Genomic DNA, 27,032 nt, shown 5'->3' with positions numbered 1-27,032 from the left:
TTTTATTTGACATATGTCTTTATTAGCAGTTAATATAAATATTACATTAGTTGCCGTACAGAGGATATAGAATTTGCTGTCCTGAGTTGATTTACAAGTTAGTTCATTTACGGGAGCTGTCTCTCCTGAAAAAAAAAATCCCCTTCTTCTTGAAAACTGTGTCTAGTTAATTATGAACATATATTAATATAATGTAGTTAATGTGGCTACAGTCGGTTTATCTGTTTTAATTGGATCCCGGTTTGATCACAACATCTTTCAGTTACTTTGTTAATTAGAAGTTGGAGGAGTGAGGTGTTTGGCGTTGGCTTTGGAAAGGGATGCTGTTTGCTTCTAAATCCACACGTCATCTAAAAAGCGCAGGCTGAGTTAATATTTGATGTGTGAGTTGTTCCATTATCTTGTTAGATACCACTGATAACAGAAAAGAATTTCCCATCATGAATTTTCATGGCTATACCTCTGGGAAAATATTGATAAAAATAAATTGCATCCTATTTGGAAAGATTGGCATACCTATTGAGATTGAGTCTAATTTTTTATATCATTTTAATAGTATTAAGGAGCAGCTTTTAAAATTTGAATAGATTTTGAAAACATAAAACATGAATAGGGCTTCCCTGGTGGCGCAGTGGTTGAGAGTCCTCCTGCTGATGCAGGGGACGCGGGTTCGTGTCCCGGTCCGGGAAGATCCCACATGCCGCGGAGCAGCTGGGCCCGTGAGCCATGGCCGCTGAGCCTGCGCGTCTGGAGCCTGTGCTCCGCAACGGGAGAGGCCACAACAGTGAGAGGCCCGCGTACCACACACACACACAAAAAAAAACCATGAATAGATTTGTCATAGCACAGGGTCAAAAATCAGTTCTGTTGTTGGCAAGTTATTCGATATTAATTCCATTTTATGAACAAATGCAATTGAGTTGCAAATCCCTTAACAGAGGGCAGCGTTAGGCCAATGTTTTAATCGGTATCAGGAAATGTCAGACTAGCATCCCCAAGGAAGAAGAAATCTTTGGCACAATGCCGAAAACATATGTGTTAGTTTTAAAGCTGCACCTTGCTCTCTTACATAGCTACAGGGAATATAAATCCGTACATCCTCTCTCAAGGGCAATTGGACAGTATCTACCTAAACGATAAATGCAGCTTCTCTTTAATTCACCGATCCTACTGCTAGGAATTTATCTTTCAATATACTCACACATGAGCATAATAACATGTGTACAAGAAAATTCATTGTTGCATTGCTTGAACAGCATATGATTGGAAACAACCCGAATAGCCATCAGCAGAGGACTGGTTAGTAAAAGAATTTTATAACTCTTCTTTGAAATGCTACGCGGCTGCAAAAAAGAATGAGGGCTCATCTACAACAAAAAACAACCCAATTTAAAACTGGGCAAAGGACTTGAAAAGACATTTCTCCAAAGAAGACACACAAATGGCTAATAAGCACATGAAAAGATGCTCAAAATCACTAACCATCAAGGAAATGTAAATCAAAACCACAATGAGATGGTTCCCATCCATTGACGAGACCTCACATGCATTAGGTTGACTATTATTTTTTAAAAAAACAGAAAACAAGTGCTGGTGAGGATGTGGAAAAATTCGAACCCTTGTGCATTGCTGGTGGGAATGTAAAATGATGCAGCTGCTATGGAAAACAGTATGTCAGTTCCTCAAAAAAAATGTACACAGAATTACTATGTGATCCAGCAATTGCACTCCTGGGTATATTCCCAAAAGAATTGAAAGCAGGAATGCAAACAGATATTTGTACACCAGTGTTCATAGCAGCATTACTCACAATAGTCATAAGATGGAAGCAACCCAAGTGTCCACGGATGGATGAATGGCTAAACAAAATGTGACATATACAGACAATGGAATAGTATGCAGCCATGAAAAGGAATGGAGATCTGATCCATGTTACAACATGGATGAAACATTACAAAGAAGTTTTTGTGGTGATCGCACAACATTGCAAATACAATTAATGCCCCTGAAGTACACTTAAAATGATTAAAATGGCAAATTTTATGTTTTATATATATTATAACACAATTTTTAAAATTAATAACGTAATTTCTTAAAGGCAAGGGTGGGAAGTCTAAATCCCCTCTTTGAATATGGGCTGGCCTTGGTTGATGCTGTTGGACTTCCTAAGCTGGGTCACAGGGGGCAACCCAGCTTATACCTGGGACCCTGAGCCAGCATGTAAGAAGTCCCTCTACCCCACAATGTCATACCAGAGAGGCCTCATAGAATGAGAGCAGCAATCTGAGTCTTCCCCAGCCAGGTGTCAGACACGAGGAAGAGCCTTCAGATAATCATAGCCCCAGCCGGAGCTGCCCCAGCTGACACCAAGTGCAGCAGAGACAAGCTTTCCCACAAAATCCTTCCCAAATCTCAGATTCATGAGCAAAATAAGTGGTGTCACTGTTCTAAGTCACAAGTTTTGGGGTAGTTTGTTATGCAGCGATGGGAAATGGAATGGTAAACATATTACTTATGTATTAGAATTTATTTCAATTTAATTTAAAAATAATCACATACAAATAAAACAGATTTGGACTACATAAATATCTCTTGCAAACCAACTGGTAAATTGGATGTTTTCACTCTCATGGTCTGTATCCTGCCTCTGTAAAGTCATTAAAGGTGCAAATATACTTTCTCCCAAATACTGAACAAAGCTGGGGTGGGGGGAGGCTCAGTGGGCTGGAGAGGTGGGAACACAGGTCCATCTGGAGACTCTTTTCCCAGAAGGCCAGGTTACGGGAGAGAGAAAGGTCACTGGAGCTATGTAGCATGAAGGGACAGGTTTCTGACCCAGCAGGGCCAGACTAAAGACAAAACTTGGTCAGCAGGTCCCTGAAATAAAATCCAGAAGGTGGAGTTATGAGTGACATACATCACACAAGATGGGGTTTCAGGAGGCTTGAGAAGGAAGTTATATAGCCAAAGCTAGAGAATTTCAGACCTGGACCATTGAGGGGCTAAAGGTTTATTTTTTAAGCTTAGAAGAACTTAAAAATATATCCATAATGTATCCTCCAAACATTCCCCCACTGTCTCCTTCCTGTGTGTGGCTCTCCTCACTCCATCAGCTTCTAGAACTCCTGCTCATTTGTTTACTTGTTTGCTGTATCTCCCTGTATTATTAGCCAGGGTAGGCTAAGTGCTGTAACAAACATCCCCAAACCCAAGGGCTCAACTCAACACCAGTTTGATTCTGGTTCTTCTAACACTTCAGTGCATCTGTCTGATGGACAGACTCCCACGAAGAGATTCTGGGACCTGGGCTCCTCCCACCTCCAGGCTCCTACAACGCAAAGTCCTCCCCATCCAGCCAGTGATGAGGACAGAGAGAGATCATCTCGTGGGGGGCGGATTTCATGGGCCAGGCCTGCAAGTGGGGCACATCCATCAGCCAGAACTCGGTCACATGGCCACCCTCCCTCTCACTGCAAGGGAGGCTGGAAATGTAGTCTCACTGGAGGCCAGGAGCGTGGCCCTGCCCCCAGTTTACTCCCCCTGTGTACCAGTTCTCATGCCCTTTGCTCACAGTGACTGTCACCATGCCTGGCATAAATGTGGAGTCTATGAGCGAATGAATGGTGCTGGGGCTGCACCGCTGGAACCCGGCTGAGTAGGCACGTTCCTTATAAATGCCCTGGGAGATGGAAGGACGTAGTCACTCCCATGTCTCAGATTAGGAAACTGAGGCTCTGGAAGCTAAACATCAGGCACAAGGCCACACAGCTAGTCCGTGCGCCAGGGCCAGGTCTCAAATCCAGGAAGCCTCTTCTGCCACGTGTCTGTCCTCTCCACTCCCCTGGCAGCCTCTCCAGTAAGCATACTCACTGACTCCGGGTCTGGTTATCTTCGAGGCAGCTCTGCTTTCTAACAGTCAATGAACCATACTTGGCAAGCTGCTGGCTCCTGAAGGCGGCAGCTGTATCTCACCCATCCCCCTGCCCCCTGGCTACCGGCACAGCCCTTGAACACAGTAGGTGCTCAAACCACGGTTGGGGGATTAATTTGTTCACACTGGCTCAGGCTTCATGCTTTGCCGCTTGCACAGTATGAGGGTCGCTTACAACTTACAAAAGAAATAGAGGCAATATTGATTATCCTGCCTCTCCCTGTGCAGTCAGAGCTGTCTCCCGCAGCAGGACCAGTGTCCACTCCGAAACGTGCTCCTGAAGCAAAGACAAGGACTGTGTCACTTGAGGGCCAAGGCCACAGTTGTCTCACGGCCTCCATCAGGGTTAGACCATTAACTCCCGCCGCATACATACCTAGAATGCCCTCGCCCCATCTCGTCCCAGGAAGGAGAGTAGATAAAGGCAGCGGCATGAGGTTCTGTCCATGGTGCTGAACGCACCTCAAATCCTTGTTCTCTAACCCAGCAGCCGCTTAGATCCTCTTGGGAAACCAGGTAAAAATGCATATTCCCTGGCCCCTTCTTTGGAGACTTGCATTCTGAGGATCTAAGATGGGGCCTTGGAATCTGTTTTTACCAAGCACCTGTGATGCTAATACAGCCAGGTTGGTACTAGCCTGAGGTTGACTCACCCACCTAAATAGTCATTGGTCTTCAGGAAGCGCCTGCTATGCGCCCAGCACTGTGCCGGATACTATAAGGCACAGAGCTGCATCGAGCAAGGTCTCTGTTCTGGGGGGAGTCTACAAAGTCATTCAGGAGGAGATGTAGGGAGGGAAGGAGGGAGAGAACTTGCTGTGTTTTACGTGGACACGGTGCCAGGTACGTACTTCATCTTTGTCCTGCAAAGTGAGATAAGTAGGCACGTGAAAACAGTAATCATAACCGTAACTAACATTTATCTTTCCTTAGGGTCTCCCTAGACCCATCTTCAAGGCAATATGTGATGCGTTCTGTTCCTTCTCACCTCCTCATGGCTCAAGACCCAGATCTTCCCGATTCCTGCTGCCCCTTATACCCCCTAGAATTTAGTCCTCCCTTCTTCTGTCCCATGGTCACAGTTCCTCATCGATTACATGATACACCATGTTTTCAATATTGTCCCAACTGGGATTCGAGTTCCCTATTGAGGGTAGGGCTTACCCTTGACTCCCCTGTGTAGCCTCTACCACCGGGACCTCCCCATGCCCCCACCAGAGGAGGTGAACAGTAAATTCTTATTGGATGGATGACTAGGGGGAGTGATAAGTGGGCGGAGGAATCTGCCCAGTGACTGTGCCCGAGGAAAGTGCTGCTGGGTTACGAAGCAGTTGGGACAAGTGCTCAGAACCAAAAGAAGTCAGGATGGGCCTCAAGGAAACCAGAAAACAGGCAAAATGCAAATCAGGCAGGGGTCAGCTTCTGGTCAAGGCCTGCCTCTCCTTTCTCTGGGTGTTTGGGGAGAACAGGAAGTAGACTCAGGACAGCAGTGTCTGATGAGAACAGATGTTCTCTGGGCCTGAATGTGGGGCATGGAGGAGGGGACAGGGGAGAGAGAAAGGGGAAAAGCAAAGGGGGAGGGCCATAGCTAGCAAAATGGAATATCCACAGGCCCTCTTATTTATTTAATTTTACTTTTTTTAATGGAAAATTTCAAACACACACCAAAATAAAGGGAATAGGAATAATGAACCCCCATGTGCCCATCACCCCACTTCAACAACCGTCCCCATTTTGACATCCTTATTTAATTCCTTCCCCCAAGCATCTCTTTAAAGAAAATTCCAGACAATATATCATTTCAGAATATATTCAGAATGTATCTCTCACACATTAGAACATTTCTGAAAAAGTAACCTCATTATCACACCTAATAAAATTAACAATTTCTTAATACCATATAATGCAAAGTCCACATTCAAATTTCTTCATTTTTATCAAAAATGTCTTTTTAACACCCGACAGGAATCTGGGTTCATTGTGACAAGGGACACAAACCTTGTGGCCTTCCTATGAACAAATACCCAACACATATCCATCCCCCTGCACCTCCACGTGGCTGCTGGGCAGGACCAGTGAGACAGGGCTCAGTACTGGAAGGAAATCTACAGTATTCAGTGGGGGAGTTTGCCACCTACAGCCTGTCCTGTCCACACGTGGGTGAGCCATGACTGGTCTTATAGGCATATAGGCTTTGAACCCCTCCCTTCAAAGAAAAACGAAAAACAGATTCCAACTATATGCCATTCTGGAAAAGGCAAAACAATGGAGACAATGAAAAGATCAATGGTTTCCAGGAGTTTGAGGGGAGAGGGGAGATGAATACACAGAGTGCAGAAGTTTTTATGAGCAGTGAAAATACTTTGTATGACATCATAATGATTTTATGTCATCATACTTTTTTTTTTTTTTTTTTTTGCGGTACACGGGCCTCTCACTGTTGTGGCCTCTGCCGTTGCGGAGCACAGGCTCCGGACGCGCAGGCTCAGTGGTCATGGCTCACAGGCCCAGCCGCTCCGCGGCATGTGAGATCTTCCCGGACTGGGGCACGAACCCGTGTCCCCTGCGTCGGCAGGCGGACTCTCAACCACTGCGCCACCAGGGAAGCCCTATGTCATCATACTTTCGTCCAAACCCACAGAACGTGCAACATTATTCACTTCATAAAGTGAACCCTAAGATGAACTAGGAACTTTGGTGATTATGACGTGTCGGTGCAGTTCAGCCTTGGTTTAAAAAACAAAAAAAGTCTTAAAAAGAATTAACACTGAGGGTAGACGTTTTTGGCAAAACTTTTGTTTCACTTTTCTATATGTATACATATTATATATGTGTGTTTGTTGGATTGTGATGTAAAATGTACTTTTTAGATTAAAAAAGTTTGCAGGCTACTGTAGTTATACTGGCAAATAAAAGAACAAGTTAATCTAAAAAAAAAAAATGTCTTTTTAGGGTCCATTTTTATGAACCAGGATCTAAACAAGCTCCGTGCACTGCATTTTGTTGCTATGACTCTTAAATCCGTTTTAATCTCTAACAGTCCTTCCTCCTTCCCTTTTTTATGTCATTTTACCTGTTGAAGAAACCAGGCTCTTTGTCCTGGAGAATCGTCCTCATTGTTGATTTGGTGGATTGAGCCCTCCTGGTGTCCTTTCACATGTTCCACTGCCCGCGCCCCGCCCATTTCCTGGACACTGATATTTAGACCCAGAGGGTTGATCTGTGTAGAGTCAATTATTCTGGCAAGCAGACCTCCTGGGTGAAGCTGTGTCCTTCCTAGTGCACCATATCAGAAGCAAGTAAGGTCAGATATTCCTTTCGTGTGTGACACTAAAAATGATCAATGTTGCCAGCCTGATCCTTCCATTATAAATCTTCCCCATCACCTGGTCCCCAAGGGGTTTTAGCACCTTTCGTAAAATCTTAAAGCTGACAAAGCTGGAATAGCTCTGAGAAACTCATTCACTCGTTTTTCAACTCATCCACAAATATTTGTTGAGCATCTACTATGCACCAGGCAGTGAGCAGGAGTGAGAAAAACCACCACAATCCCTGGGATCACAGAGCCAACAGTCAGATGGGGGCGAACAACAAATACACGAGCAAGCAGGTACACCAACAAGAGACGTTTAGAGCTACCCCAGAGCAAGGTGATGGTGGTCAGGCAGCCACTTTGTGGTGGGTGATCAAGGACAGCCTCCCTAGGAGAGGGCACTGGAGCTTGACAGGAGCGATCCAGTCGTGCATTCCAGGGAGAGGGAGAGCTGGGGCAGGCAGAGGAGCTGCGCACCCATCAGCAGTCACGAGGAGGCGCGTGTGCTCAGCACCGGTGGGCAAGGGTGAGTGGGCCTGAGGGGAGGCCAGCGAGGAGGCTGCTATGGTAACACAGGAGAGACTGACCATGACCCAGACCAGATGGCGGAGTGGAGGTGATGGCCAGTCCAGCACCCCTTCCACCCCCTTTTGCAGCCGAGAACACTGAGCTTGGGGAGGGCAGGGAGACAGTGGTTATTGAGTAACTACCCGCCACAGGAGCTTTCTGTGCAGCGTCTCAAAACCGCCCCTGCACACTAGGTAGTCTTTGTGCCTATTTCCCAGGTGAGGCCAGTGAATAGTAGTGAAGTCACCTGCCCAAGGGCATAGAGGCAGAGGGGGAAAGGAGGATAGAGCCCCGGCCTGAGGAGGCCCTCTGCCCCTGCAGGGTCATCCCACGCTGTGATGACCACTGTGGAGTCTCAAACCTCGGCCCTGGCACCTGAAAGCTCTGTGACCTGGACCAAGGGCCTTCTCCCTGTGCCTCAGTTTCCTAACCTGTAAAATGGAAATAATACTTGCCCAAGGTGCACAGCAAAGCCTAGACAAGGTGGTCCAACCTTGCTCCCAGTCCCTGCCTGTGGGGCCCACACAGGTCACCTCAGCAGAGCCTACAGGCAGCTTCACACCCTCCCATACGGACCCACAGAGGGTTAAACTCAGCCTCCCTCCTTCCTCCATCCCAGTTCTGATCCTTGCTGACTCTGCTCCCCGCCCTACAGCAGCTATTCTGGGACAATGGAGGCAGCAGATGGCCCGAGTCCTATTCCCTCCACCCGACCCTCGGAATCTGGGAGCAACCTGCAAATTTGCTGCTGCTTCTAAAAGCGGTCCAGCCAGCAGCCTTCCGCGTACAGGGTGGAGAGGACAGCAGCAGTGCAGCACACTATCCCATCCCCACTGGGCTGTGGGCCCAGGGCCCGCCCCACTCGGCTCGCATCCCACAAACCCAGCATTAGGTCAACCCAGAAAGAAAGGAAGCCCTGCGCCTAACACGCACAGAGCGGCCTCCCTCTGGGTCAGGCTCCTCCTTGGAAAAGAAGGTGCTAAGACTCCAGTGCTCGGCGGTTCCATCAGCCCAGACAGAGCTGCGGCAGGGACGAGGTCCTTCGAGGGCTGGAGGACGTGCTCCTAAGGAGCCCCCAGCCCCAGCTGCCTGGGTCAGAGCCCCTTTGTCCTCCCTCCCTCCTCCCCTCAGCCCTGAGCCCCACTGTGACGCCAATTACACAACATCTCTGAGCACAATGCTGGCGGGGAGCAGACAACTTCCCTTCCTAGCCCTCCCCACAGGTACCATCAGGCCTGAAATTTCACCACGATCACTTTCATTCAGTCATGCAACCTCTTTGGGACATGAAATTCTAAGGGCATTTACCTTTACTCAGCTCCTACCTGGGCTGTCAGAGTGCCCTTTTATCTGATACCAGAGGCGGAATCCCTTAGCTCCATTCAGCCTGCCTTGATTCTCTGGCCACACCAACCCAGGCCCTGAAGACAGATAAAAGGAAGAATCGTCCCCAGCAAACCAGCACCTCGTAGCACACAGATATTCACACGCGTGCACATCACACACACACACAGGTGTGACACGGGCACAAACACATCCATACACCCTACATATGTCCTTAGGCACAGACGAGCGTAAAAGGGTGTACGGCACATGCGCACTCTTATATGCCCTGGCATGCAATGACACAGCACACGCTACTTCCATCACTGTTCACTGAGCCATTCCTTTCTCCATGCTGTGCCCTTTACAAACTGCATCATTTCACCTACAACCCGCGAGGTAGGTATTCCTTTTCTCATATATAAAATGAGCAAACAGGCCAGAGAGACCAAGTGGATTCCTCAAGGTCACACAGCCAGCAAGGATAGGGCAGGGCTGTCTAGCCGAGGGACAGACAGATCAAAGACCCTGCCCCGGTCAGGAACGACTTTGGCTGCACGTAACAGAAAACTGAACCAAGAGAGGCTTAAACAAATAAGGGTTTAATATTCTTACACAACCAGATGTTGGAAGGGGCAGCTGTGGATGATTGTCTTGGCCTTTCCTTCATGGTGGCAAAGTGGCTGCCCTAGACCCAGACATCACACCCACATTCACAGCAGGAAGATGGGGTCTGGGGCTGCAAAACCTTCCCCAGAAGCCTCTCTATTGGCTTTGCTTTATTTGCACTAACAGACAGAGCTCTGGCTCTGGCCAGAGCTGGGTCATATAGTAGCTCCTAACAGAAAGGGAAGCTGGGAAAGTGAGCAAAAGGATCATCGTGATTGGCTAGGACCCATTCTGATTCATCATCTGGGTCTGGACATGCGGATGCTCCAGACAGAATCGGGTGGGGAGCAGGGACCGGAGACTGGTCAGCAATAACAGCATCTGCCGCAGACCCTGGATTCTGCCCTTCGTCCACCTGTGTCCCCTCGGTGGTTGGGGATCCAGCCGAGGAAGCCAGGAGTGGGTGGCCCAGCGCTTGACCCCGGGAGAGTAACTGAGGGACCAGAGGTGGGGGCTCTGACCACACCAAGGGACCCATGTAATTCTCTGGAGAGTTAGGACTCCTGAGCCCGAGCAGCTCAAGGACCCCTACCCTTGTTCAGTCCAGCCACCCAAGGCCCATGAAGTCCAGCCCCTGAGGCCTCTCTGGCCCTCACATGGTGCACCTGGTCCTGGGCTGTCCAGCCCACCTCCCAGGGGCTTGGGATGCCTTTACCGCCAGCCACCATCCAATCCTGGGCCTGCCCACCACAGAGGCCCTGCCAGGGACTGCTGCCCACACAGGAACTGCCACGGGCCCTCAAGGCCGCCTGGGAGGCTAAGGGCAACCAAAGGCTTCAGCTCAACCTTTGCCCGGAGGTTCAGGGTTCATCGGGCCACCAGCTGTGGGCACCAGGGAGTATCCGGGTAGAGTAGACAATGGAGGGAGCGAAACCTGTGGAGAGACCAGAAATGGACAAGATGGGTCACTCCCACGGGTTCCTGGGGAGCACGTCACAGAGATGCTCTGGGTCACGGGTTTTCCACCTCAGCACGATGAACATTGGGGGCCAGATAATTCTGTTGTGCGGCTGTCCCGTACATCGTAGGGTACTTTGCAGCGTCCCTGGACTCCACCCACCAGATGCCAGCAAGCATCCTCTGAGTCTTAACAATCAAAAATGCCCCCACACGCTGCCAATTGTCCCTTAGTGGGGGGCGTGGGGGGAGTTGCAAAATGGTCCCTGGTTGAGAACCGCTGGTTTATAAAGACTTCAAAAGCCAGAGAAACCACGAAGAGGCCTCAGCTGAGGCCACACCCTCTGACCGCACATATCTGAGTCCCCAGTTGGCTCCAGCCCCATTAGGTAGCAACCTTTAGATTCTAAATCTTCAGGCTTTGAGAGCATTTAACACGAATTCTTAAACGCCTTGGCAGTATAGCCATAGCTTGCACACCTCCACGGATGGGGAGTTCACTCTATTAGAAGGCAGCTCCTTTCCTCTTAGAAATTGAGCCAAACTCTGTCTCCTTGGAATGCCCGACTTGTTCAACACAGCCCTGGTCCAGGCAGCCTTGGGATAGCTGTGAGTCCTCTGCCCCCAGCCAGACAGCTCTGCAGAATTTCAGGGGCAGGAGTGCTGGCTCCCCTAAGGATTACCCTACAGATAAATCCGAAGTCCAGACAGAGCCCACAGGGCCTTGGGGGGCATGGGGGAGGGTGTTCCCCGCCACCTCCCCAACTGAATCTGACTCCACTCTCCTCTCTCCTCCCACATTCCAGCCACACCGGCTTCTTTTACTTCCTTAAGCAGGTCTTGCTCCCCTGACACAGTGTGTCACTGGCTGTGCTCTGAGCTGCCCTACAGCCATCGGGGCGGGGGGTGGGGCTGGGGGGGGACAGAGGGGGCTGGGCTGAGCAGCCCTAATCCCCCCAGGGAGTCTTTGGGGACAGAACTGGAAGGTGCCTAAGTGGCATTCTAGCCCCCATTCCAACCCTCTATCCACCACAAAGTATCATCAAAGAAACAAAGAGCCTAAGAAAGATTTTCTTTTCATTTCCCCATGACTGCCTGGAGCTCCTCCATTAGAGCATCTCCTTTGCTCAGTGAAGAGAGCTCAGTCTTTCACAGTCTCCCAGAGGATCAGGCCTGGGAGAGCCCTTCAGATCCACATAGCTCAGCCTCCTTGTGTTACAAATGGGGCAACTAAGGTCCAGAGAGGGCAAGGCACCTGCCCAAGGTCACACAGCAAGCCAGTGACAGAGCGGAGACTGAAATCCACTCCCTCCACTCCCAGCTCTGCGCTGTCAGTCACTGGCCTCTCTCACTTCCCTCCCTCCTGGCTCTCCCATCTTTGGATGCCTGGACACAGGCCCCACTCCTCCCATCCTACAGTTTCAGCCTCCAGACCCACCTGGAGGAGTCCTCCTCAGGGGAGAAGGGGCCATGGAGCTTAATGACGTTGAGTTTCCCCTCAAAGATGCCATAGCTGAGGGTGACCTGCGCAGAGAGACACAGAGAAGAGAGTGAAGGGTGCAGGGCGTCCCACTGGCGACCCCACAAGGGGGCAGCATTTGGGCAGAAACAGAGAAGGCACAGAAGGCATTTTGAGGGGCACAAAAAGCATTCCTCTGCACCTGAAATTCCACCGTCAGTAATGGGTGTTCCGCTGAGGGCCCCACCCCACTCCCCTTTGACCATAATCCCATTTGTGCCGCCAACGGTCCAGTTTACTAGGGAGGCTGGAACAATTCCCTCATCTACAGATTGGGAAACTGAGGCTCAAGGCGGGAAAGCACCTTTCCAGAAAGTTGCATGCCTGAACGGAGGTTTCCTGAGACCCACTCTAGGGCCTGGGCAATCCGTCTCCACCCGGAGCCTAAGGTCACTTCACGAGAAATGAGGATACAGGATGATGACACCCGTCAAGAGGTAGCCAAGCACACTGGTTAAAGACTGTGGGCTTAGGGGCCACCCAAGCAGGGTTCAAATCCCTCTCTGTCCTCTACTAGCTGTGTGTCACAGTTAGTTCCACTCTCTGGGCCTCAGTTTCTCCATCTGTAGAATGGGAATAATGTTAGGACTCACCCCCACGTGAATGCTGTGGGGAAGCAGAGAGTTAAAGAAGTTAAGGCCCCAGTGTGCTGCCTGGCACAGCGGGGGATCTGAAAACCCCACCTGTAGGGTGCCCTGGTTTTGGCCGTCCAAAATCTGCCCCTCTTTCCTGGCTGTGATCCTAATGGGACCAATCTGCATCCCCGTTCTAGGTCTGGCCAATCAACTCTAACTCTAGGCACTGGTAGGAGACAGGTCATGTGACCCAAGTGGGCCATGTGACCAATGAGCACCAGTCCTGAGATCTGGTGGAAGGAGGAGCTCTCTTCCCATGGGTGGGGTGGAAACCAGGGGCTGCCACCTTGCCAGCATGAGGGTTGAGCCTGCCTGAGAATGAGGCCAACATGGGGGAGGGCACATGAGAAAGGGGACAGGGTCTGAGCACCCAGACCCTGCCAGATCTAGCAAGTCAGGCCAAGCCCTCAGCTTCTCAGGTACGCGAATTAAACAGACCTTTTCTGTTTAATTAGTCTGTTGCCTCTCTGTCACTTGCAGCCAAAAGGGCTCTGACTCACTCACACCATGAGGCAGAAGATCCCAGGGGCCTCCCAGCCAGGACCCTCTACGGGGCTGGAAACCCATGAGTTGGAGGGCGTGTCTGCAAGGCAGAGCCAGTTGGACCTCAGCAGAGTCATTCCTTGCCAGGTAGTGGGACGGGTCCCTCCCCCTCCCCCAGCCTGACATTACACTTGGATGTCCCTGCTGAAGACCTGGTCCTTCCCAGTGACACCTGTAAGCTTTGGTGAAAGAGAGGGCTGCCGATAGGCAGGTGAAAAGGACTGGCCCCTTCAGAGGGTGCGGGGAGGATGGGAGGTTGAAGAGAGGAGAGAGGGAAGGAGAGAGAGAAGGAGAGAGCTCGCATGTGGCGAGCTGGGTGGTCTGAACCTCAAGACGAGCTTCATCTCACGTGTGCAGGTCCCTCCAGCTGGCATTTGGGAACCAGATCAAATAATTTTAGCATCATAAATGCAGACCCTTGAGGGTTAGAGGTGGAGAGAGCTGAGTCACTGCATGCCCTCAAGGGGATCCTTTGCCACCCTGGGCCTCAGTTTCTCCATCAATAGGGGAGAGCCCCCACAAACACCTTCCCCAGTGCCACCTGCCCCAAGGCTGGCTCACCTGCTTTGGGAGCTGGGCAGCCCCCAGCAGCTGCAGGGTCTCCAGGTGGGAGTGGAAGAGAGGGCTGGGCTGCAGGTGGCCGCCCAGCTTGCACTCGACGATGTAGCCCACAGTGCAGTCATCAGGCAGCCGGATGAGGGCAGATGTGTCCACGAAGCGGGGGCCACTGAGGGACAGTCATGCTGCAGGCACTGGCCTAAGGCCCTCGACACCTAAAGCCCTCCCTGCCTCCCTGAAGACCCTGCCTCCGCCCAGGCCAGCTGGGAAAACGGAGCTTGGCTCTAGCATCTGCCTCTTGCATACTGTGTAGCCTTGTGCAAGTCACAAGGAGCCTCAGTTTCCTCTTCTGTAAAATGGGCATGATAATGGCCCTGCCCTCACAAGGCTGTTGCGAGGATTAAGTGGAGGAAAGGTGAAAGGCAGCCCTTTTAAAAAACGTATCCTTTCTTTCTCTCTCTCTTTTCATTCATTCACTCACTCATTCATTCATTCTTGAGTTTGAGCATCTACCTGCTGCCAGCCACCATGACACAGAGGCTGAGGACAAAGAGATGAGAAAGAAATGCTTCTTGCCCTCAACAGCAGCCCCGATTCTGGAGGGAGACAGATGAGCGGGTCATTTCAGAGGACTGGTACTAAGTCAGAGGGAAGCACGAGGCGTGGGGACACAGGGAGGACAAGGTGAATTCCCAGAGAATGTGGCAGTCTTTTGTTTTGCTCTTTACTTAATCATGGCAGTAGCAGTTTTTAAACAGAGCCTTACAGGATGAGCTGGAGTCAGCCAGGTGCCGAGCAGGGGAGGAGCGGTGTTCCAGGCAAGGGCGTCACCTGACTGCGTACCCCACGAACGCCGCGGGGGTGCCAGGCGGGGCAGCTTGCCCCGCTGTGCAGGATGCCTGACCGAGGGGTCAAGTGGGTGCAGAAACCCAGCCGTTGCCCCCCTCCCCAGGCTGCACCTGCCCAGAGTGGGTACATTTTTCTAATTCACACAAATGTACCATAGAGGTGGACAGAAGCCTCGATGGGGGCAGCCCAGGCACAGGGATGACCCCTGGTTGTGTGTACATGCCTGCTGTCGACAGATGCGAGGACAGCACTCCTGCTCCCAGCCAGGGCACAAACTGGCCCTGGAGGACCCCTCCCGTCCAGGGTAGGGCACGGCAGGCTGGTGTAGTGACAGAGCACGCAGGCCTTAGAGCCAAACCCAGCAGCTGAGCGACCTTGAACCAATTACTTTGCTTAGCCTCTCAGCACCTCAGTTTCCTCAGCCCAGTAGAAATAAGGCCAACACCCCTTCCTCCCCGGGGGCTGTGATACTCTTAGCAAAGCACAGGCCTGGCTCAGAGCCAACCCTCAATTCAAGGTAGCGACACTGATGCAGCTGTTAATAACAGCCTGCTCGGCAGACCTCAAGAGGCTAGACCTCGGCCATGTCCTCTCTAGAATATCAGCACCCCCACCAGGTACTGAGGGCTTCCACTACTCCCACGATCCCCCTCAGTCTGAGCCCTCTAGGACCATCCCAGCTCAAATTTCACCTCTTCCAGGAAGCCTTCCCTCCTTTCCCCAAGCAGAAGGCCCTACTCCCTCCTCTGAGTGCCCTTCCAGTTGGCCTTCACCTCCCCTGTGACAGTGACCAGTCAGAAGAGGGCTGAAAACGGGACCTAATGTTTGCCGGGCTCCTGCCAGGTGCCAGCCCAGACACTTTTTCATTTAACCCTTACAACAACCACTGGCCATTGTATTATCAGGTCCATTTTACAGATGGGGGCACTGAGGCTCCTGGAGATTACACAACTTGCCTGTGTGTGGCAGAGTGCACTAGGCGGTGTACCCCCAAGGGCATGGTGACAGGTGGCTTGCTCACCACTAACTGTGTAACTCTGTGATGCAGCGGGAATGAGAGGTAGTTTCTCCTGAGCTCGCTCTCAAGCCCTTCCTGCTGCAAAGGCCCCACACACACACCAGCCAACACCCCCTCTCTGCACCCCCCCACCTCTTCCACCAGTCTCTAGGTCTCTGCTTACCTGGCCCATGGGGCCATCTTCAAAGCCAGTTTGCGGTTGATGCAGAAGCCGGCGCCCCCGGTGGCAAACCAGAACTGTACCAGCCTCTGCGGGGAGAGATGGGGAGGGCCAAAACGTAGGGTGAGCCTGGGGTGGGGGCAACAGCCAGGGCCCCCCTTATCCCCAACAAGCATGGCTCAAAACTTTATTTCACATCTCACTAGAGTCTTCCTACAGCCTGACATTATTATGCCCATTTTATAGATAAGGAAACCGACACCCAAAGTCACATAGCTATTTAAGAATGATGGGGACAACAATTAGACCCCAATCTGGCTGGATTTCAGTTAAAGAGGACACATATCGTATTTGTCCACCCAGCGCACCTTATCCCTATCCTCAGAGAAACATCCCCATGTGGTTCAGGAGGGACTGCCCAACACAGCACCTGCTCCCATAGGTCACAGATACAGGCAGGTGCCCCAGGAATGATGGATCACAAGGCCACACCTTTGACCCAGTGACTGGCTCAGCAACAGGCTCGTGACTCAGCCAGCCAATCAGAGTCCTCGCCTGAGTTCCATATGCTGTGAGGGAGAGATGCTTTGACAGGGTCACCAGTAAAGGTAATCCTGATGCCATTTACACCGGGCCATGAACACTGGCCTCGCCACTCCCAACTCCTGGGACCAAGAAAGCTTTTCTGCAAAAGGAGAGAATGAGGTCTCATGGGGAAAGAGAGAAGGGCAGGCAGGCCTGTGAGCCCCTAAGGCCAGCAAACCCCTTGGCATTTCAATCTCAGCAACCAATACCACCCCTTTGGGGTGTAAACCACTTTCTGCCCTCACCCAACATCACCATGGCCCAAGGCCTCTTCTACCTCCTCTGTGAGGACCTGTGAATTCACCCATGAATTTCTTTAAGGCTTCTGAGAAACACTGAACCTCTTCAGCTGTATCATCTCTTGGTCAAACAAGTGCCCTAAAGCTACCTTCTCCCAAGTACAGAGTTGGTGCTTCACTGATGCGTGTTACATTGGGTTGGGTCACCTCCCATGATGCAGCAGTGAGAAGAGCCGTGGGCAAGGAGCTGGAAAGTGGAGGGGCCCCCGCCTCCTCCACTGCACAGCTGTGTAACCTTGAGAAAGTTCCTGCCCCTCTCTGTACCTCAGATTTGTCACCTGTGAGTACAACATTGGCTCCAGTTCTGAAATCCGGTGGTTCTCCTGGCCCAGACGTGTCCTCCTCCTAAAGACCTCTACGAGCTTACTTCTGGAAACTCTGCCCTCCTAGAGAGAGGTCAGGCCTCAACCAGGCAGAATGAATGGTTTCTTGAGGACCTGACACACAGCAGGTGCCCAATAAATGCTTGTTTAATGAATTGATGAGGGCAGGGCTTCCACTCCCAGAGAACTGTAGCAACGTCAGCAGCGACCATGCAAGTGCCTAACCCTGAGCACTGACTATGCAGAGCCCTGTGCTGCAGGTGAGGTGACCAAGGTGCACAGAACTGAGGTCCCAGAGCTGGGACTGACTCCAAGCCCGAGCCCTTGCCCTCTTTGCTGTCCCACCCTGGGGGATGCCAGGGTCTTAACAGACCAGGACACTTTGGAGCAGAGTCCTGGGATCCCACTGGTGGGGTGTCTGACAAGGAGGGCATTCATGCACGTTGTGAGGTCGGGGACTGGGTGTGCCCAGGACTGGGTGTGTCCTGAACCAGCACGGGAAGAACACAGCTCAGAGATGAGGCTGTGCTGAGTCGGGTGCTGATTGATAACACTCTCTAGTGTCCACCACGTGGCAGATCCCGTTCCAAGCCCTTGGATAGATGACCGCATTTAATTCTTTTTTTGCTCACAACAGCCCTATGAGGTAGTGACTGTTTTCACTGATTTTACAGATAAGGAAACCAAGGCACAGAGAGGTGAGGTGACTTCATTCAAGGTCACAAAGCCAGGAGGTAGCAGGGCTGGTGTGTGAACCCTGGGAGTCAGGTTCCAGAGCGGAGCTCTCAAACCCTTAGGTCAGGGATGAGGAGGTGTGGGAGTCTGGAAGACCCCGCGGCTCACCTGGCATCAGCTCGCTCACACACGCTCCCCCAAGGCCCAGGAAGATTTAATTAGGGCTCAGAGGCTGATTAGCTGCAGATAATTAAGGTTCTGTGCTCCCTGCTCTTGGTTTCCCTAGTGAAGCAGATGGTGACCCTGGGAGGGAGAAAACCCCACAACTGGCCCAGCTCCCGCTCCAGGCACCACGTCTAGAGAGGGGGACCCATGGCCTGACTCTTCACAGGGGCCAGGGAAGCCCTAGGGGCAAAATCTGGCGACTTAAACCTGCCCATTCAGGTCTGGAGCTGAAGCCGGTGCTGGGAACCCTGTTGTACCAGGTGTCAACTCAGTTGCTGGTTAGTGAAATCTGGAAAGACGAGGGGTGTCTAGAGGAGAGGAGGGGAGGGGAGGGTTCAGGGGCTCCCGGCAGCCACAATTTACTACCCGGCCCAGCGGATTCAGCATTTTAATAATCTGTACAACTACATGGTGATGCCAGGTGGCTAGGAGCCCCGCCGTGGAGTCAGGAAGCCTCAACTCACCCCCACCCCCATGCTCACTGTGTGACCAGGACGAGCCACTGCTCCTCCGTGGCCGAGGCCCTACTAAGCGCCAGTCTCTGTGCCTTACCTGCATTATCTCAATCTCCCCATTTCATAAAGGACGAGACTGAGGATCACAGGCGAAGCCACCAGCCCAGACACACCCGGTTGCAGCCGAATCTGAAACCCGGAAAACCCACCGGACCCCTCCACAGCCCCGCCCCCGCATGGCCCCGCCCCGCATGGCCCCGCCCCCGGGGCCAGCGGCCAATGCACAAAGGAGGCAGCGAGGGAACCGACCGTGCGGTTGTTCGGCTGCGGCTCAGAAGCGTGGATAGGCCGGTTCAGGCTGGGCCGGCCGATGTAGACGTCGCGGGTCCACGGGAAAGTTTTTAGCAGCTTCAGCAGCGCCCTCGGGTTCAGATAGTTGTCGTCATCCACATGACAGAACCAGCTGTGGGGATGGAACGCGGGACAGTGAACCTGGAGGGGGTTCCCAAGGGCTGCCAGCCAGCCAGACTCCGCCCTGCGCCCTCAACAGACTTATGGGGTGGGGGAGGCTAACACTGAAGGCACTGGTGTGTGCTGTGCCAGGCAGCGTCTGGTGTAAGCTCATGAGGAAGTTGTGCCCACTTCACAGGTGGGAACCAAGACTCAGGAAGGTTAAGACACTTGCCCAAGGTCACACAGCCAGTGAACAGCAGAATTGGAATCCCATCTGTCTGTCCAGAGACAGATCCCAGCAGGCCCTACATGTGATTAAATTCACAGGGCCCGGACAACCTTACTTTTTCCACAAGACACCTCATTTAGGAACTGGCCCGAGGCAAAGGTCACGCCTGCCCCCAGAGACCAAGGTGAACTCACCTCAGTCCGCTGGCCAAGAAGGCATCAAACTCAGCAGCCATCTTGCAGGACAGGGCAGGGTGGCTGTGCTCCGCAGAGCAGTTGGTGACCACGAGGTGGGACCCTGAAGAAGGGAGGACAGGTCAGGGGCCCCTGCCCAGCTCCTCCCAACAGCCCTACGCAGCATGAGAATGCAGAGGAAGGCGGGGCCTCAGAAAGCCTGGAGCAGTGCCTCCAGTCCCATTTTACATATGGGGAAGCTGAGGCCGGGGGGGGGGGGGGCTGACCTGCCCAGGACCCTGGAGCTAATGGACAGTAGGCCGGGCTGGGACCCAGGTGTCCAGGGTCTTGTCTCGCACAGTCCCTCCCCACACCCATACCCGTTTCCAGGGAAGGAGCCTGCTCCCGTCCTGGGCAAAAGGGGAATCCCCCTGTGACAAGGGTGGGCAGCCGTGTTTCCTGGGGAACCCCAGGCCAGGGGACAGCCACCCCAGCTTTCCCTGGCAACAGCCGAGGGGCCCCCAACCCACCCAGAGTTACCCAGTCTCTCCTGGAGGCCTTCATCCAGGCTGTCGGTGAAGATGAACGTCTAGGAAGGAGAAAGGAATCAGGACTGGGGTTGGCCAAGGAGAGTCCCGGGCAGCCCACAGCCCACCACAGCCAAGTCCAGGTGGATACACACATGGCAGACCTCTGTCCTCCTTCAGTGATGGACACACACCCCTCTCACAGTCACACGCTCCTTTAGGACAACATGACTTTCTCAACTACCCAACCCACCCCCGCCATACAACACACACAACCCAGCTTTTGTACAACTTCGCGGTATACGCCAGCCCATCAGGCTCACACTCAGCCCCCTTACAGACCAGCACCCACAGGGTCCCTACCAGAGTCACACACCCTTAGCAGAATCGCACCTTCATCAACCACACACACACACACACACACATCACATATCACATCACACACACATACACACACATCACATCACACATCACATCACACACACACATCACATCACACACACATCACATAACACATATCACATCACACACACATCACACAAACATCACATCACACACACATCACACATCACATCACACACAAACACATCACATAACACACACATCACACATCATATCACACACACACATCACATCGCACATCACACATCACACATCACATCTCACACACATCACAGTCCCGCTTGGCCCCTCCACATATACAGAACCCTAAACACTTGTTCAGTAGACAGACCCACACGCTAGGACACCAAACTACTTAGAGAGACGGTCACGACTTTCACAGCCACGCAAACTCCCTGTGCAAGTGTCGGGGCCCCTGAACATCTGCCAGGTAGGAGAGGTGACCCACCAACAGCATTCATACACCTGGTCCCCCATGACCTCACTAAACCTCCAGACAGGTGTTATGATCTGTCCGCTTCGCAGATGGCAAAACGGAAGCTGAGTGATGGAGCAAGGCGGTGCGGTTGGCAGGAGGAGAGCTAGCATTTGAACCTAGCCTGGACCTCTCCCCGCCCTCCACTCCCACTACAGCCAGACTTTTCCCTGGGGGTCTAGCAGGCACCTCAGACTGAGGGCGACAACACCGAGCACCCAAGCGCCCCCGGACCTGGGCTCCTCTCACTCTTCCCCATCTTGCTGGAACCCAACACCTTGGGGTCACCGTGCCTCCTCTCTTTCTCTCACACCCACATCCAGTCTGTCAACAAATTCTGTCCACCCAACTTTCAAACTGCCCAGGGTGCACCCTCTCCCTCCAGCCTCCACGGCCAGCCCTCGGTCCAGCCCACCCTCGTCACCTCCTGCCCGCTTCGCTGGTCACCTTTTCCCTGCTCTCCCTGCTCCATCCTGCCTTACCCCAAGTCTGTTTTCAACACAGCCCCCGGGGGAGCCTGACCTTTCTTGCCCTGCTCCCTGGCAAACTTTGCCACCAAACAGTCACCCAGATAGCGGAACCCTCTCAAGTCTGGAGCGTGGGCCAAATGGGCCAGGGAATGCCTGTGAATGAATCGGTGGGGGGAGGCGGAGGGGAGGGGTCCCCGCAGCAGGGCCCGGGGGCTGAGCAGGGTGCATGAGGCTGGCGTTTCGGTCCCTGGGAATCCTGAGGTTGGCACAGAGCGGCGGGCAGTTTCCTCCGAGCTGAAGGTTGCATGTGATTTGTTCAAGGAGGGACTCTGACAATGGTTAAAACCTCGCGGGAGAACAAAGGGACAGACAGCCTGCTGGGGTCAGGGGAGGGGTGGCCGGGGGCCATCTGCTGCAGAGGAGGGGAGATGTGGGGCCATTGTTCCTCCCCCATCCCCCACCCGCCCTCCTCGAGGGCTGTGGGGAAGAGGAAGACCCCCCCCTGAATTACAAAACGTGCCTTCCCCGAGCCCACCCCCTTTCCCTGGGACAAAGGCCCCACACGAGCCCCAGCTCGCTGCCACAAAGGCCCACCTGCCACCCGGCTGCCTTAACCAGCTGGGGCGGGTGCCCAGCCCTGGAGTTAACCAGCTCAGGACCGCTGCTGATAGCAGAGCTGAAAGAGGTTCCGAGACCCTCCTGCCCTGCGTGGCTGGGGAAGCTGAGGCTGAACGGTGGAAGGCCTCGGCCAAGGTCACAGGAAGAGATGAGCCAAAGGGTGGAAACGAAGGGGCCCAGATGCAGTGGGTCTCTCTGTCTCCTCTCCTCTTCCTCTGAGTATCTTTCCTTTTTTCAACCCTGCCTTAAAGGACAAGATTTCTAGACTCTGCCCCTTGTGCTAGGGGCAGGGGTGGGGGGGGGGGGTGGGAGTGTCCAACTGAGTGAATTCATCTCCTACCTCTGCTTAACCTTGCTCAGTTTCCTCACCTGTAAACTGAGAATGTCAATACCTACCACTCGGGTTATTGTGAAGGTTCCACAGAGCGATGCACCCGACATGCTGTCACTTAGATGCTGAGCAGCCGGTTAGCATCTGGGGCTGAGCTCGGGGCACAGCGGGGGGCTGCTTGCCTCTCCTCTGCCGGCCTGGTCCTGCCAGGCCCAGACACCCAGGCTGGAGGCCCAAGTGACTAGGCAGCTCTGGGATCCCGGGTCTCAGCAGAGAAGGAGGGGCCCCAGCGGGAGATGGCAGCCGGCTCCTACTGGGCTCTGCCCCCTCAGGCCTTCGGGGCAAGCACTTCCTCCTCTCTGGCCTCAGTTTCCTCATCCGGAGCAAGCACACCACCATAGTGATCAAGACGAGACAGGAAAGGGCCTCTGACCACGTGAGGCCACGCTCCCGGGTACACACAGACACAGCACCATAAACAGGAAGGTCTGCGGGGAGGGCCAGGCTTGGCGACTTCCGCCAGTGAAACCAGAATCTGCCCAAGACGAGAAGCTGTGCAGAGCCCCAGGGACGAGCCTGGGGCGCTGGGGCACAGCAAGGAAAGGGTTAATCCAGGTGCTAGGAAATCCGGGCAGCGGTGCCCCCTCCCCAGGGGGCCCTGGCCTCTTCCAGGTACCACCTCCCCGCTCCCTGGTCTCCAGGAGCCCCCAACCCCCTCCGAAGGCTCGTCACTTCCACTGAGCCGAAGTGGGGACTGTGTGTGTGCGTGTGTGTGTGTGTGTGTGCGCGCGCGTGAGAATCTCCCTCCCCCAGGGATGACTCCCAGCACCCCCGAATCACTGACTTTGCTTGAGGAGGGCACTGGATGTGAGGAGGGCAAGAGCCAGAAGGGACTCGGCGTGTCACAGCCACCTCCCCAGAACGACAGCAGCCACGCAGCCCTGCGGCACACACGCCTCTTGTCACGGCACATCTAACACTGACACTGGCTCCGTGCAGGTGAGCATGCACGCGGGTGTACACACACACACACACAATCCCACACGCCAGGCAGACCTCTGCCCTGACCTCTCGCCCACCACTACCTCAGCCGCCACCATCACAGCACACGCCCCACCTCCCTCGCTCGGAAAGTGCCCCACAGGAAATGGAGCACAGGAGGTGAGGTGCACCGCCCTGGGCACACCCTGGGCCGCAGAGGCGTGGGGGCAGGGACTCTCAGGAGTTCTGAGAGGATGCCCCCCTGCCGCTCTCCCCGAACAGCCCCCCCCCCGCCCCAGACTGTGCCCTCTTCAGCGGCTCAGTCCCTGTGCTCCACGCTCACAGCCAGGGCAGAAGGACAGCACCCAGGGCCTGGACAGGGGGCGGCCTGGCCTGGGCGCATGTCAGAGTCAGGACCTCTCGGGGGCCTCTGTCGCAGCTGCCCAACACCCCCCATTGCCCCCGATGCCAGGCTGGGCCAGAGTGGGCAGGAACGAAACCTGTGCTAGGACAACCAGGGAATAGAGAGACCACCCCCAGAAGGGACCCAGGAGCCCGGGGTAGGGGCCCAGCCTGGCCCCAAAAGAAACGAAGCAGTGGGCCTGAGAAGCGCCTGGCTCCGGGGCCAGCAAGGGACACAGTCAGGGCCACAGGAGCCCCCGATCCTCCCAGGAAGGAGCGAGAAGACAGCCCAGGTGGGGCAGGTGGGTGAGCAGCTTCTCCCTCGAGGCCGCCAGGGACCCCAGCTCGGTAGAAAGTCCTCTGTGAGTCCCTCAGACCAGAGGCCACTCCTGCGGCCCGCAGTCACCCGCTTGTCACCTGTTCCCTGGTCCTGGAGACCCACGTGTCGAGCAGCAGCTCCAGGCGGGAGCGGTGGAAGGCCCGGGTTGTCTTGACTGCGATGAAGACATCGTGCAGCTGCAGCTCCGGCGGCCGAGGGCTTGGCGGGCTCAGCCCGGGGGTCTCCGGCACGCCCTGCGGGGATGGGCTTGAGTAGTACCGTAGGGAGAGGAGCCCCATGCACAGAAGGGTGAGGAGGACTCCAGCCAGGCCCCGGAGGAGCCGGCACTGCATTGGCCCTGGGACCCCAGACGGCTCAGCCCCCAGATCCCAACCAGACGGGGAGGGGAGGCTGGTCAGGCGGGAGCCCCGGCAAAGGCAAAGGTCTGCCAGGCATGGGGGGCAGGCCAGGAGGGGAGAGGTGGCAGTCGGTGCTCTGGACCCGGAGGCCGAGCCATGGCAGCCCCGCTGCCGCTGCCGCCAGCCCTCCACCTGCTCCCGGGCCCGCCCTCCCACTGCCGGCTCTGGGGCGCCTGGCCCCGCCCCTGCCTCCAGGGCAGCCCAGGGGCGGGGCCGGCCCAGGGGAGCCCAGAGGTGGCTGAAAAAGTGTCCCCGGCGGAAGGGACAGCCCGGCCCTGCCCGCCGCTGCAGGAGGGGTGGGGGCAACGGCAACCCTCCAGGCCGTGGACATATATCCGCTACCAAACGTAAGGTAGACAGCTAGTGGGAAGCGGCCGCATCGCACAGGGAGATCGGCTCGGTGCTTTGTGACCGCCTGGAGGGGTGGGATAGGGAGGGTGGGAGGGAGGGAGACGCAAGCGGGAAGAGATATGGGAACATATGCATATGTATAACTGATTCATTTTGTTGTAAAGCAGAAACCCACACACCATTGTAAGGCAATTATACTCCAATAAAGATGTTAAAATAAATAAATAAAAATTTAAAAATTTAAAAATAAAAAAAAGCAACCCCTCCATGCCAGATGGAAGGGAGGGGCCCTCCAGCCTTCCCACTCCCCAGAGACCCCCGGCTAAGCTCACCCAATCCCCAGTATCTTCTGGTGTCCAGCCTCCCAGCTTTTGCTCACGCTGTCCCTCGCCCTGGATGCTCTTCGCCAGCCCCCACCATCCTCACCCACGTTCCTTCCACCAGGCTTAATTCTATTTGGACTTCAAGGCTCAGCTCAAGGGTTCCCTCCTCCAGGAAGCCTCCCAGCCTCTGGGGCTCCCACAGTAGTTAGCTCAGTTCCTCTGGTCTTCACAACAGTGTTAGAATTATTTCCAGTTCATAGCTGGGCACATAAGGCTGAGAATGATCTAACATGATCCAGCAGCTCAGCCACAGGGCCAGGTAGAACCCAGGTCGCTGGCCCTCGTCTGGCCCACCAGAGGCCCCTGAGGGTGCCTGTCCTGCTGTGGCCCACTGCAGCCCATGTTGCTCAGCAGTCCTCATTGCTGCCTCTCTCCCAGCCAGGCCAGCGGGCAGAGGACCTTCTGCAGCCGCCACCTCCGTCTCGTTTTGTACAAGGTCACTCGTATCTTGTCCTCCCTCCGCTAGAACACTGATGGCTCCCACCTCCCTCAGAACAAAGTCAAAGATCAGATACCAGCCTACAGGCCCTGTGTAAGGGGGACCCTGTTACCTCCAAACCCATATCCTACCATCTTCCCCTTGCTTCCTCACTCCAGACCCAGTGGGCTTCTGGCCAGTTCAGGGACACACCCACCTCAGGACCTTTGCACATGCTGTTCCTGCCTGGGTCTCTCCCTAGAGATCCATACACCTCACCCTCACCTCTTTCAAGTTTACACAAAAATGTCTTCTATGTGAAGCCTTCCCAGACCACTTTATTTAAGTTGGAATCCCTTCTCCCCCGTCCTTCGCAGCAGGCCCCTTTTTCTGCTGTGTTTTCTCCACAGCACTTTTCATCTTCCAACATCCTGTACATTTTATTTATTGTCTGTCTTCCTCATGAGAATATCAGGGCAGGGATTTCTGTTTATTCACTGAATCCCCAGTGCCTAGAACAGTGCCTGGCACATGGTAGGAGCTCAATCAATATTTGTTAATTAAACACAAGAAAGTACCAGATGGCTGGTGAATTGCATTAGCCCCACAAAGGAAGAGGAAAGGAAAAGCAACCCTTTTGAGTCACCCTTCTATGGGCCAGCCCCGTGCCAGGCCCCTTCACAGTCTGTCTTCTCAGAATGGCATCACCAAGGGATGAGCCCGTGCTTCATGCCACACAAACCAGGGTTCAAATCCTGATTGGGGCTCTCCCTAGCTGTGTGACTCTGGGCAAGTTACTTCACCTCTCTGAACTTCACTTTCATTTGTCAGATGGGGACAAAAATAAGACTTGGTGACGATTAAAGAATTGGTGGGCTTCTCCACCCCCATAGAAAGGGCACCTAAGATGGGACCAGCTGCTGGGCTCCTGCATCTTCACCCAGACTCATATGTCCATAGACCAAGCACTAGGCCAGGCACACAGCAAGGAAGTGGGGAGGTTTGTTTATCCAAAAGAGCGTGACCCGGTCTCCATGGCCAGGGAGCCCAGAGCCACCCACAGAGACCCACCACCCTGCCACAAAGCAGAGCATGGCATGGCCCAGGAGAATTCCCAAGGGCTGGGAGAATCAGGCAGGCTTTGCGGAGTTGGTGTCCGAGCCTGGCCTCCAATTTAAGCAGCCCCAGACCCCTGGACTTGGACTTCTCAGCCTCATTTCCCACCACGCCCCAGGTGGCCAATCTCAACCCATTTTCTGCCTCTGAGCCTTTGCTCTTGAGGTTCCCTCCAACTAGTACACCCACTCCCCCAAAACCTCCTAGGAGCCTGCCCAAATTCATCACTGCGACTGAGGACAGTCACAGGAGGACCAAGAACATATAGGCATGGAAGTCCAATAGGTGCTTCCTGAAGAAAGGAATCCCACAACGCAAGCACAAGCAGCACCTCCTGCAGTGAGGCCACCTAGATTTCTCCCATTGGAGGTGATCATTCTGTCCAGTGAAGCAGTTTCAGGGACCTGGTAATACACTGAGG

At 53.9% G+C, this 27,032-nt stretch overlaps 1 protein-coding gene and 1 pseudogene across 11 annotated transcripts; one reads left to right on the top strand and one right to left on the bottom strand.

Moving 5' to 3' along the window:
- MFNG (MFNG O-fucosylpeptide 3-beta-N-acetylglucosaminyltransferase) lies at nt 1-24,491 on the bottom strand. Of its 11 annotated transcripts, XR_009543254.1 has the most exons (10): nt 24,023-24,491; nt 19,940-19,988; nt 19,421-19,523; nt 18,854-19,007; nt 15,986-16,071; nt 14,469-14,551; nt 13,959-14,124; nt 12,139-12,224; nt 4,308-4,794; nt 1-4,208 (listed from the first exon to the last, which is right to left on the bottom strand). XR_009543254.1 is itself a non-coding variant. In XM_060164575.1 (9 exons), exons 1-9 carry the CDS (start codon nt 24,275-24,277, stop codon nt 4,784-4,786), a joined length of 993 nt encoding a protein of 330 aa, XP_060020558.1. In that variant the 5' UTR covers nt 24,278-24,491; the 3' UTR covers nt 1-4,783. The 11 variants fall into 11 exon arrangements, 10 of the variants coding, with proteins under 10 accessions (XP_060020558.1, XP_060020563.1, XP_060020562.1 ...); XM_060164575.1 differs by having other exon boundaries at nt 1-4,794; XM_060164574.1 differs by lacking the exons at nt 1-4,208; nt 4,308-4,794 and adding an exon at nt 9,721-10,677.
- Nucleotides 5,872-5,964, top strand: LOC132530124 (small nucleolar RNA SNORA11; annotated as a pseudogene).
- Nucleotides 24,492-27,032: the final 2,541 nt, after the last annotated feature.

Source organism: Lagenorhynchus albirostris, chromosome 11 (genome assembly GCF_949774975.1).
Source record: "Lagenorhynchus albirostris chromosome 11, mLagAlb1.1, whole genome shotgun sequence".
Taxonomy (NCBI): domain Eukaryota; kingdom Metazoa; phylum Chordata; class Mammalia; order Artiodactyla; family Delphinidae; genus Lagenorhynchus; species Lagenorhynchus albirostris.
The sequence above is the reverse complement of the archived record's forward strand: the minus strand, read 5'-3'. Positions and strand labels throughout refer to the sequence as shown.